This window comes from Salmo salar, chromosome ssa02, assembly GCF_905237065.1.
Source record: "Salmo salar chromosome ssa02, Ssal_v3.1, whole genome shotgun sequence".
Classification (NCBI taxonomy): Eukaryota; Metazoa; Chordata; class Actinopteri; order Salmoniformes; family Salmonidae; genus Salmo; species Salmo salar.
In genome coordinates, this window is record NC_059443.1 from 44322229 (window position 1) to 44334438 (window position 12210).

Below are 12210 nucleotides of genomic sequence, written 5' to 3' on the forward strand. Positions count from 1 at the left end.
TGATTCCACATGCATGAATAGTATTGCTAATATTTAGCTGCAACTGTCCTCTGTTATAAATCAGTGTCTGCCGCATTTTGGGAGGAACACATAAAGCTACTAATGTTTCTGTTTTGAGGGTTTCTCTTGGGCTAGCATCCGCTGAGAGAACTTCTGCATATCCCCTTGAACCCTGTAAGTGCCTTGATGAATATTGCATTCACTTTCTCACTGCTTTCTTTCCCACTATATATTCTTCTCACCTAAACTCTGTGGCTTCCGCTGCAGAGATAACACTGGGGTAATGGTGGAAGGATGAGGAGCAGGGAATGTAGATAAGGAGTGCCTCAAAGGGCCAGGGAGGAAGATTATCCTGTCACTTCACTGCATTGAGTCTCTCACTTAGCCTGTAGCATCCCATTCATTGAGCATGCTCACTGATCTCCGCTGTGTCACAGCGCACAGCAGCAGGCACCTCAAAGACCAAGTGCAGCTGAGCCGAAGAAGTAATGGCCTTTGCCAGTGTAAACATTGGCATTTCAAAACCACTCATGATAAAGAATGAGTGTTAATTACAGTTTTAATTATATTAAGCATGTTATATTAATCAAACAGCCCCTTGTCAAAACACACAAATGAACAATGATTTGCAATTACTACAGGTGATTCATTCAAGATGAACAAGTGCTCTGCTTCGGTACTATAGAGCTGCTGACATGGGAGGTCATTAGTTCATCCAGACCAGGTAACCCATCAATCATTCTTTCAAGCTTTGTAGTAGCATTTCTGTCAGGTGTGCCTTCAGTGGGAATCTCTTTGCTGCTTGTCAATTTAGTCAGAGGTCTGCTGGAGTTTGGGTACTTTAAAGTCAATAAAACAGAGGCAATTAAAGTTCTTCATGGATTCCAGAAGTCATGAAAGTGGTTCATTAAACTGTAGTTGAGCAGAACAGGCGTAGTAGACTGTCATGGCGTTTTTGATATCACACATAATAAGGGGCTGCAGGGCTTCCTTTACTTTAAATAGAGATGTGTTTACCAAAACCCCAGACTTAATGAATTATGCAGTCAGGTAGTCAGTGTTGTGATATTCCAGTGACCACTAGACTCTGAAAGATGGCATGTGTTTACCTCAACCCAGGAAGAAACCTTCAACTGAACAGTTCTTGAATTTCAGTTTGAGGTTTATTTATCCCCTGATAACTTCTTCTCATTTGAATACTTCGGTAGTGTCATGTTCAAACATATTTTAGCAGACATTGCATGTTTTTCAAGCTGCAATTTACACAAAACTCTTCTTAAACCATTCATGGCTTATGAGGTAAACTCTCGTTACCTTAAATGTCTTCTTTCTCTAAACGCCACACAAAGCATATAAAATATAGTATCTGCAGTATCTGCAGTTTTTTCTCATTTTCTTTCTCTACATCTTAAGTTAACAGCTAAATCCACTTTTAATCCCTGTTCTTTTTCCATGTATTAGACTGTGATGTAAGGGGTTATGCACAGATAATTAATCAAAATACTTCTGAGAAAATAAACATTTTCAGTAAACACAGGTGGCTAATGGTTGGCAGGAGTTCACCATTAAGGAATTAGGAGACGGTGCCAAGTGTCTTAGAAAATCCACTATCTTGTTTGATCCTCCTTTAAACCAACCCTAGGATACCATTTCAAAACTGCAGCATATTCAGCCTGGTTAACTTTGTTTTCTAGTCACATCCTCTATTACTTCAACTTGTCTGCAAAGCAATGTTATCCTATCCTTCTCCCCTTTGACTCATTTGAAAAAGAGTTTCAAACACACGGGCTGCATTTACACAGGCAGCCCAATTCTGATATTTTACTGGTCTTTTGACCATTAACATCATATGTTTTTACCATAATTGGGCATAAGATCAGAATTGGACTGCCTGTGTAAACATGTTGTCATAATTAGCAAATTCAAGGGGTAGCCCGATCGGGGCTTGAACACTGGCCCAGTGACTGTCAAATCAATACCTTAACCATTATGCCATAAGGTCAGAACTTCTTGACAAGGTCACTAGTTTAATATTGTTACAATATTTGATTTCTTGAGCTAATTGTTTTGATGTCATAATCTTTGTATTTTCAATTTTGTCATTTAGCAGTATCCAAACTGACGATCAGTGCATTCAACTACGGAGTTTCATGATTTCATAAAATAATCTTAACCCAGACTCAGTGTTATTCTTCTTACCAAATATTTTTAGGATTGAGCAACCATCTAATACTTGCCAAAAACAGCACTTCATGGTCACATGTACAATAAGAGGCATTGTAAGAACATATAAATCCACTGATCTCATCTATGTAACGTTATCACCCTGCAACAGTGAGTCTATGTTATAATCTGAGTTGTTGATAAACGCTACCACCTAGTGGCACAACGATAGTACTTCATTAAAAGTTAGGAACCTTTTCTGGTATCAACGGTTTCCTGGAAGTTCTTATTAATTGTGGGACACAACAATTAGCTGTGGCTAACTAGCTCGCCAGTTATAATTTTATTGGCACTGTGTGCGACAGCATGCACATTTCATCGAAAGTTTTGGGTAAGTGTGAGATTTTTACGTCCTGGATAGCTATGTAGCGTATTATCAGATAGTGAACTAGCTTGTTTGCCTGGCTAATGTCAGAAATACGTTAGCTTGTCAACAGTTAGCATATAGCTAGAAAGTAAAGCCTAGCAAGATTTATGCTGCTCGTAGTTTGTTCTAAAGAGGAGTGATTTAATGTTAGTTACAGCCCAAATCTAACATTTTTCATGATAGACAGCTGTCCACCTTGTTTGTGGACTGTTACAGTAGCTAGCTAACGTTAACTATTAAACTGATCCCTGCCTCAGCAGTTGACTAATGAAAGCTAGCTAGCTAACACCAATAACATAAACTCATTCTGAATCTCGCTTTTGCAGCTAAAAGAATATGAGCAAAGATTCCAAGATGAGAGCAACAATTAATCAGAAATTAACTGAGATGGGTGAACGAGAGCGGTAAGAACATTTCACAAATGTCTATTTAATCATTATTGGAAGACCCATCAACTCTATGGTCACTGTTCTTGCTTGTTTTTGTTGATCCACAGATTGAAGGAGTTGCTCAGAGCTAAACTCACTGAATGCGGATGGAGGGATCAGCTGAAAGCTCTTTGCAAAGGTAAGAGTTTTGCAAAGGAGAATTTGGCATTTTTTCAAACACCTGAAACACCATTTTCCAGCAATCTAGAGCCATAATCATTATGCTTAATTCTATGTAAAAATGATATTGATATTTTTCTGCACATCAAATCTCTTGATCTCTCTGTATTGTCCTGACTGCTATTTTTTATTTTATTTTAATAAACTGAATATGCTTCTCTGCTAAATTCTGGGTCAAAGATAGACAGGAATGTGAGTCTCATTCAGTACATTTTGTAATTGCCCGCTTTTCTAAAGTCTACCAACCTTGACAGCAGGCATGCCGTCTAAAATAGTTAGACACACTAGCTACTCTAACTTGATTGATAGCCTGAAATGGCTTCCAGCTAGTTATGAGATTGAGAATATATCTGGGCTAGCTAAAGCCAACTTCATAAATTGCTAGGTGGCTAGTAGTATTACAGAGAACAACAACATTTTTAAACAAAATAATTGTTTTATTATTTTTAAACAGGACAAATCTGAGGGGGCATGTGCCTCCTTTGAGTATGACGCCACTGACACAGTAAAAAAAACGGTATACCCATCATGCCACTCATCAAGTAACTGTTTTGCAGATGTCATCAAAGAAAAGGGCTTGGAGCATGTGACTGTCGAGGACCTTGTGGTAGAAATCACTCCTAAAGGAAGAGGTATTTAGGCCTTTTTGTTGTTGTTGTTGTATACAGTATCTTTTTTCTCATCCCTCTGTTCAATAACTTTCATAAAGTTGATCATGAAACTGCTATCAAAACCCGAACCGAATACTGTATGTTAATTTCCTCATCAGTTCTGGTGCCTGATAGTGTGAAGAAGGAGCTGTTGCAGAGGATAAGAGCCTTCCTGGCACAGCATGCCACATAATGGAACCTGCGTAATCTTCTTTTAAGCCCTTTTGCTATCAGAGTTGTTCGAGCTTGTTTTCTTTTTGCAATCATGCTGTTATTATTAGCTATGTGATGCAATCTTCCATCATGATTTAGACTTATTCAATTACTTTGTTCACTGTCCGATTTTAAGAATAAAGATGTTTGTTTTTCACCGTCGGCAGTTCTTTACATGATGCAACGATTCAACATGTGTCAATAACTGTACATTGTATTAGAATACATAACTTACTATGCTGTTTTTAAAACAATTACTTTTAATCTGTGGATTGTCTTCTCATTTTGAGTTGGTGTGTCATTAGAGAAATGCTTTTGAGAGGAGTTGGTAAATAAAGCTGGTTCTGGGTTTTGTAAGAAGTTCAAAGTGATGTTTTGTTTTTGAAAGAAGGCTTGCGATGACCCTCAAGCTTTTAGACTGTGTTACAGTCGGTCTGTGTAGATTAACTTTGTAGATTTAACTAATTTAATACTTAGATACTCAATTGAGTATCTGCCCAATAGTTAATCTCATACTAGAAGTACTGTAAAATAATATGCACAATAATAAAATAATGTACTTAAACTCAAGATATGGAGCTGTATGGGCAATTTACCTTGGTAATCTGAAACACACTACAGTGGTGCATTGAAACTTAAGTTGTCCTTTGACTAAATTACATCCCCTGTGCTTATAAACAAGCATACATGGTCCCATAATGACAACCCTGCTGCTGCTTTACTTCCTAGAGTAACAGAGTCGTCCTGACGGGGGAGCTATTGGGATGGAGAGGGGGAGATTATGAAAAGATAAACACGAGTGTTCACAGGGAGAGATATAACTCATGTGGATGCACCAAGGGACAAATTGCTTTTTTCAGATAGGGTTTTCAGATTATTCCAAGATCCTGTGAGTGTCGTGTGTGAAATGAGCAAGTGTTCATATGGGAGTCTCCTTGGGTTGACAAGTTCAGAAAGAAAAGTTATACCATGGTGTGATGGATAAAGCAAATCTGTAAAAGCTTGGTCACGGCCCCTCTCCACAATGTCCCGGCTGTTACTTTAAATACAATAGACAATCCATTTAAGCCTTTCTCATTCGGGACACAACTGTATAAACTTCATATCACATCTGTAAAATACATTTTCACAGATTAGCCTGTAAGGCTCTGATCTGTTTTGTAGTTTTATAGTTTTGTCAATTCCACAAGATGACTCAGATCACTTTGTTTTGTTTAAACCACTCTTGTTACAGACCAGGAATAGCAAATAGGCTATAGATTACATTCTGAATGTCTGTGAACCCGTGCAGGGCACCGCTCGGCATGAGTAGCACATTACAAGGTAGTGAGTGAGCCTTTGCACTGGTCACCTACTGAAGACAGACTGAGTGTTTTCTTAGCCGAAGGACCTGCCGTGACATCAGCCCAGGTGACAACATGCTGATATACAGTGCTGCTGGCCCAGGGAGGGAGGCTGCCTGCCTGTAACCCCCCACAGGCCCGAGCCCAGAACACTAGCTGGCTCTTTTAATGGCCAACATCAATCCCCATGTTATCGTCAGGGCAATCTCGCTGGGCCCCCAATATATAAAGGGTTCAACACGCTAGCTGGCCCTGCGCTGCCTATAGAATTACTGGTGAATGACACATTTACTATCATACAGATTCTATTTACTTTCTCACTCCATTCTCGACTCTGGACCCACACAGTGCTGTTGAAGAGGCCAAGATACTGAACAGTAACCAGATGAAAAGATCTGAATGGCTTCTCAAATGAAAGAAGGCCATAGGCTAGATCATAAAGCTTGAACTGTAAAGACAAAGGTAAACAACACCAGATGGAGCCTATTCGTCCACTCAGAGGTCCTGCATACTAATTGGTGGAATCCTGTGTGGCATGTCTGCGGCCTCTAAGAGACCAATCATAAAGCAAAGAGCACCACAAGGCTTGGATGACATCATCTGCACTGATGGAGATATCAAGCAGTGGCTGTGCAGAGAAAGGAAAAAAGAGAAAGGAAAATAGTCTGCGCGCGTGTGTGTGTGTGTGTGTGTGTGGTGTGTGTAGATATGTTCAGTAATTGGAATCATATCATTTCAGCATTAAAGCAGCTGAGTCAATAGTTAACTGAGCCAAAAGTGTGGTCCTGTATATTGAGTCCCTTATGGGCAATGTAGTCTTTTGTCTAACTTGGGAACAAGTAAGTGCCATAAACACATTTCTTACAGTACAAACAAAACTGAGGTACAGTAACATTATTTTAAAAATCCACACATGACAGCAAGGCAAAGCACATAAGAGAACTGTGAAATGAAATAATAATTTTAACATGGATGACGGAATAGAAAGGTATGCTGGTCAATCCAAAATATGTATTACAATCATTTTTAACACGCATGTACTTCATTGTATTAGCATTTATGTGATCTGATTTAACAACTGTAATGTCAATACTCCATCATAGAAGTTACATAGATTTAGAATGTATAACTTTCCATGATGGAGTTTTGTAATTACATTTGTAGAATCAGATTACATAAATGGTAAAACAATTAAGTGTATGTGTGTTAAAATGATTATAATATAGATTTAGAATGTATTATCTACTGTGAGTACACCAAACATTAGGAACACCTTCCTAATATTGAATATGGGGATGCTGGCCTATGTTGACTCCAATGCTTCCCGCAGTTGTGTCAAGTTGGCTGGATGTCCTTTGGGTGGTGAACATGTTCTTTTTTTTCAATGGAAGGTAGGCTTACTGGTATTGCATAAGCATCGTAAGCACAGAAAATAAATAGTCTAATGTAGACATCCCCCCCCCTAATCAAAAGTTCACGAACAGTCGCAAACTCCCATGATCCTATACGGTGTTGACTTTCTATAGTATCAGCATGTGTGAATGCTATGCTCAATGAAATTCTCTTTGAATTCCTTCTCTTAAATTTATGAGACCTGCAACATGGGTTACAACTCTTTTGGAGCCTGACGCTCGTGCTCAATGCCATTTTCATTCTGGCTCTAAGGAAAGAGGGAGAACTTGGCATAGGGTTAACTGCAGTCTGAAGGGCTTTTTAACCGTATTTACACCCTGTTGTGTCTTCTGGGAACCGTTTTCCACACACTAATGAGGCTAAGGAGCGAGGTCCGCTCTGTTATTCCTGGCATGGCCAAGTCCAGTCACAGGCATACCTCCTCTCGCTTTCTCTTCCCACTCAGTAGCCCAGTGCAAATACTAAATAAGAGGAAATACATCATCCCTTTCAATGGTAAAAGCCAAACCCAGGTCTGCCAAAGTTAACACAAAGCAATCTTAGGTAATGATCAGCAAATGTGTATTAAGTTTCATAGAGCATGACCACGTAATTCTTGTTTAGCTCATGTTGGCTTCGTCTTAGCTCTTTCAGTAGGTGTCCTCATGCGCTTGTACACATGTAGGCACACGCATGCACGCGTACTCTCACACATGCGCACACAAACACACGCACGCCTGTCCGGGTGCGCACTCATAAACATAAACACTGACACACACAAATAAATGAGTAGGCAGTGTACGCATCACTTCCCTGTTTTATAAGCGATTCTAATGGATTGGTCATTCATTGTTAAAACCTGTGTGAGGTTGCTTTACTTGCTACACCTAATGAATTGGGAGAACTTGTATTGCAGCTTATAACTAACTGTACATTACAGAGACACTGTCCTCAAATGATTACTTTCAAGAGTCAGATTTTCCATTGCTTTAGCACAATACACATGGGTGGCAAATTGCAATGTTTAGCTGCAGTACATCCCATTACAACTCAATTGATGCAATTATCAATGATTTGCTCAGTCTAAAACATTTCATTCACCCATTTTAGTACACTACCTACAGCATAGCAGTGTGCAGGCGGGAAAAGCTGGGGGGTCTCCATGCAACAAAACAGAGCTAGGAAGAGAAACATAAACCAGACATTGTTTACCCTGTTTCTGATGTAAAGGGCACTTACTGTCATGTCCAATGCTCCAGCTTAATTTGCTGCTGCTCTGGCCTTTGAAGTGTGTGCGTTTTCTATTTCCTGACACTACCTCTCTGACTCGCTGATATTGCAACTGGATACCTCATGTTTCCATGTTGGGGCTCTCGCTCTCTCTCTGTGCTGATAAAAACCACCAGAGAGAGGCTGCAGCCGGTCGGCCCGGTCTCAGGGATCCTTGGAGGCCCCCATGCATCCCAGACAACGCCACGGGGGATTACAGCATGCCCTGGCAGCAGAATGGTTTCACTTAAGAATTTCAGTAATCACTTTTAGGAGTGTAATATATTGCTGACCTTTGGCAGCGACACACGACCCCCCGCTCCCCACAGCGACGTGATCAAAGGAAGTGGCAGTGGCTATGCAAACAGCCGCTATCAGTGCAACCCTATTTCTCTGTCTTTCTCTCTCTCACTTTTTCTGTCTCCCCCCGGATCATGACTTAAGGAGGGGAAAGTGAATGGAGGAGGGGTGGGAGCCGTAGTTTAGGCCCTGATCCACTGCCTCCACTGCCCGCAACAGTCTAGTTATCATCATGGGAAAACCCCAGTGGGTCATCTCCTCTCAGCTGGAGCAGGCAAACACCATGGCCTGCCATGTGCTCCCAGACAACAGCAGCAGCCAAAGCATGTGAGTGTGAGTGCAGCGGAGTAATCTGGGTCATAACAGTAGCCAGGAGGCTTTATGTGGTTCCTTAAATCACAGGAGGGTCTGACAGAGTAGACGGAGCGAGAGAGAGGGACAGAGAGACAGGGAAAGAGAGAGGGTGGGGGGGGGGGGGATATGGGTATCTATAGCAACAATTAAAGTGATTACTGTTATGGAACCAGAAGAGGTGCAGCACCATATACATCATAGTCAATGTTAATCCCATAGAATACAGTATATCAATTCAATGATTCATGGAGTGGTATTTACTTTCCAACTCAGTAATACAGTGTAGGATTTCCATATTTCTGACTGTATTGTTCTCATGCACGAAGTCGCATTGTTGATGTCCATGTTTTAACAGCTCATATTACCCTGCTGAAACTATGCCATTTTTATGGACTATTTTATTGCCATATCCTCAAGAAAGCAACATAACATTTAAATCAATTATGAATGGGACATTTCTGTAAACAATGCTTAATGAAAAACAGACGTTATAATTATCAGAGAACAATGTCAACATGTTGACCTTTTCAGGGAAATGTTTTTCAGCCACATTATTAAGATTTGTGAGACATCTGTTTATGCTAATTTGAGCTCTACTCTGGAACTCACACTGCTTTTAAGCCCGTTTGGTATTTTGCTGTAATTGGCATACAGCTATTTGTTTGATTCCAAGAAACACACGTTAATGTCTACGTACATTATGTCTCAACACCAATTTTAAGCCATTGAAAAAACAAATGCTTAGAACTGACACCAAAGCAGCAACTACCCGTCTCAACCAGATGATGGCGATGCATAACAGATAACCCACAGAGACTCTCTTGGTCAAACACACAGCTACGAACTAGCTTTTCCTTTCTGTCGCTCATTGAGAATACATAGAATGAATCTGAGTGCCCCTAAATCGGATATAAAAGTTCTAAGAATAAACCAAATGCTTTACTGTACGACTGCTATGGTTAACTGTCTACTTTAGCTGTCTTCTTGCAATTTTTAAATAGCATGACTAGTGTCAAATATCTCTTTTATCCAATATATGTCGCATATTGGTTTTGCTGCGAATGTGTGTGTGTGTGTGTGTGTGTGTGTGTGTGTCCTTCAACCCGGAGCAGCATCCCTCTACATACTACAATCATTCATCAGATCCAAAACAATGTGATTCTTAGGTAGACACAGTTTATTGGATGGCATGACTAGGAGTGTTTATTTGACTCATTTGATTACAATGTGTGCCGTGTCATTAAACGACCGCAGGATGTCCTGTGCTTTTATGAGGTTCTTAGACCAAGCTTGGGAAAAAAGAAATGCTTCCTGGTTCCTACTACCACATGTTATGTCTGTCCTAGAAACAACAGGGAAAGATCCAAACAAAAACACTCGGCTGGACTGCGGTTATGGCCTTGTTTACTCTCGCTTTCAAATCCCAGGTCAACATAGGTCGACATGGTTTGAAGGATTTCTAACAATTCTGTGATATTTGATTAACTTAGCATCTTTACTGGAATTCACGTCAACACTGTGGTTATGTCATTCCTGTCTTTAATCATTAGCAAATATTCCTGAGCACCTCTAATCAGCTGATAAGATTTCAGTGTTTAGTGAGTAAACTGGAGGAAAAGCACCTGCAATAAAAGTCTCTGGCCTCTAGGAGGTGTGTGTGTTTTACGGCCCTGCTGTGACGCCATTGACGAGCATGGTGCAATAAGCCAGATATCTCAACACGTGCCATAGCATTACCGTAACACAGCCTGGAGGCGGCTGATGTTGTTGACAGTGACGGTGTTGAGTCGGAGATACGGTAACAAATACTCATCATCTCTTCGAGAGAGAGAGAGAAGAGTGGTGATAATGGTTATGCACAACAGGCCTTACCCATGATTAGGTATACTGTTTTACACTATCTATTATCATTATCATCTCTAGAATCATTATCATCAGTCAGCGTCGTTTCAGGTAGTGGATGAGTTGAATTTGCACTGTCTAAAAACCCTCTGATCACCTTGAAGATCCCTACTGGCCACAGACGTCAATTAAACGTCTTTTCCACGTTGGTTCAATGTAATTTCATTGAATTGAAGTGGAAACAATGTTTATATGATGCCCTCCATTATCATCATGTTTGTTGTTGTGATGGTCCTCCTCCAAGCCCCTCTACCTGTCACATCCCAGGAGGCCTGGGTGAGCGTTTGTCCCCGTGTGTGTGTGGAGTTGAGTGGCTGGCTGAATCAGCTGAGCCTCATGTGGCTGGCCTGGCCGTGCTCCCCATGACCCAGCAGGGCTAAGCCACTAGATGCCTAGCACCTACCGCACATTCCTGATGCTTTATTCCCATGCCCAGACAGATTGCATCTCAGCAATACAAATTTGCATTTGCATACCCAGTTATAGTAGACCGAAGAAGTCTTCACATCCATAATAAATCCTCAAAACTCACTCACACATGCAGGTTGACGTTTATTTACTCCTGGAGGCAGAACTAAGTGATTTCTGCTAGATGGGCCAGCTGCAAAGTCAAAATTGGCCATGTTGTAAAAATGCATGAAAACAAAAGTTTGTTTTTTGGTCTTCATTTAAGGTTAGGGTTAGGCATCCAGGTTAGGGTTAGGGGCAGCAGGTAGCCTAGTGGTTAGAGCGTTGGACTAGTAACCGCAAGGTTGTGAAATTGAATCCCTGAACTGACAAGGTAAAAATCTGTTGTTCTGCCCCTGAACAAGGCAGTTAACCCACTGTTCCTAGTCTGTCATTGAAACTAAGAATTTGATCTTAACTGACTTGCCTAGTTAAATAAAGGTATAAATTAAAATCAAAATGTATTTGTCACATGTGCTGAATACAACAGCTGTAGACCTTACTGTGAAATGCTTACTAACAAGCCCTTAAACAACAATGCAGTTCAATAAATAGAGTTAAGAAAATATTTACTAAAGAAACACATTTAATAAAAAGTTACACAATAAAATAACAATAATGCGGCTATATTGTAATTTGTACACGTAGGTAGGAGTAAAGTGACTATGCATAGATAATAAACAGCAAGTAGCAGCAGTGTAAAAACAAAGGGGGGGGTGTCCGTGTAAATAGTCTGGGTGGCCATTTAAGGTTAGCAGTGTGGTTAAGATTAGGGTTTGGTTTAAAATCAGATTTTATGACTTTGTGGCTGTGCCAGCTAGTGACCCAGTCAGGTCACCCGTGATACAAGTCAGTATTCAACATCCATCCATGTCTGAGGACGTTGGGATAGGACTTGGAAACTGGCCACTAGGGGCAACAGTGAGTGTTGTTACCTTCAAGTAGGTTTTGGTTTTGCTAGGGTGCTGTGGACGGTGATGGCAGATTGGCGTGAGCATCCGCCTCTGATTCCAAAGGTTGCAAGTTTGAATCCAGCGATAGAAAGTTTTTAAATGTTTTATTCAAGCCTATCCTAAACCTTAACCCTTACCTTAACCATTCAGACTTAATGCCTAACCTTAAAAATTCAGAGTTGACACTTT

General features: G+C 40.5%; 1 protein-coding gene across 1 annotated transcript; it reads left to right on the top strand.

The window, feature by feature from the left end:
• The first annotated feature begins 2397 nt into the window (after positions 1-2397).
• Positions 2398-4421, top strand: LOC106583768 (transcription and mRNA export factor ENY2-1-like). Its single transcript, XM_014168332.2, has 5 exons — positions 2398-2554; positions 2917-2994; positions 3087-3157; positions 3756-3830; positions 3968-4421. Exons 2-5 carry the CDS (start codon positions 2927-2929, stop codon positions 4039-4041), a joined length of 288 nt encoding a protein of 95 aa, XP_014023807.1. The 5' UTR covers positions 2398-2554; positions 2917-2926; the 3' UTR covers positions 4042-4421.
• Positions 4422-12210: the final 7789 nt, after the last annotated feature.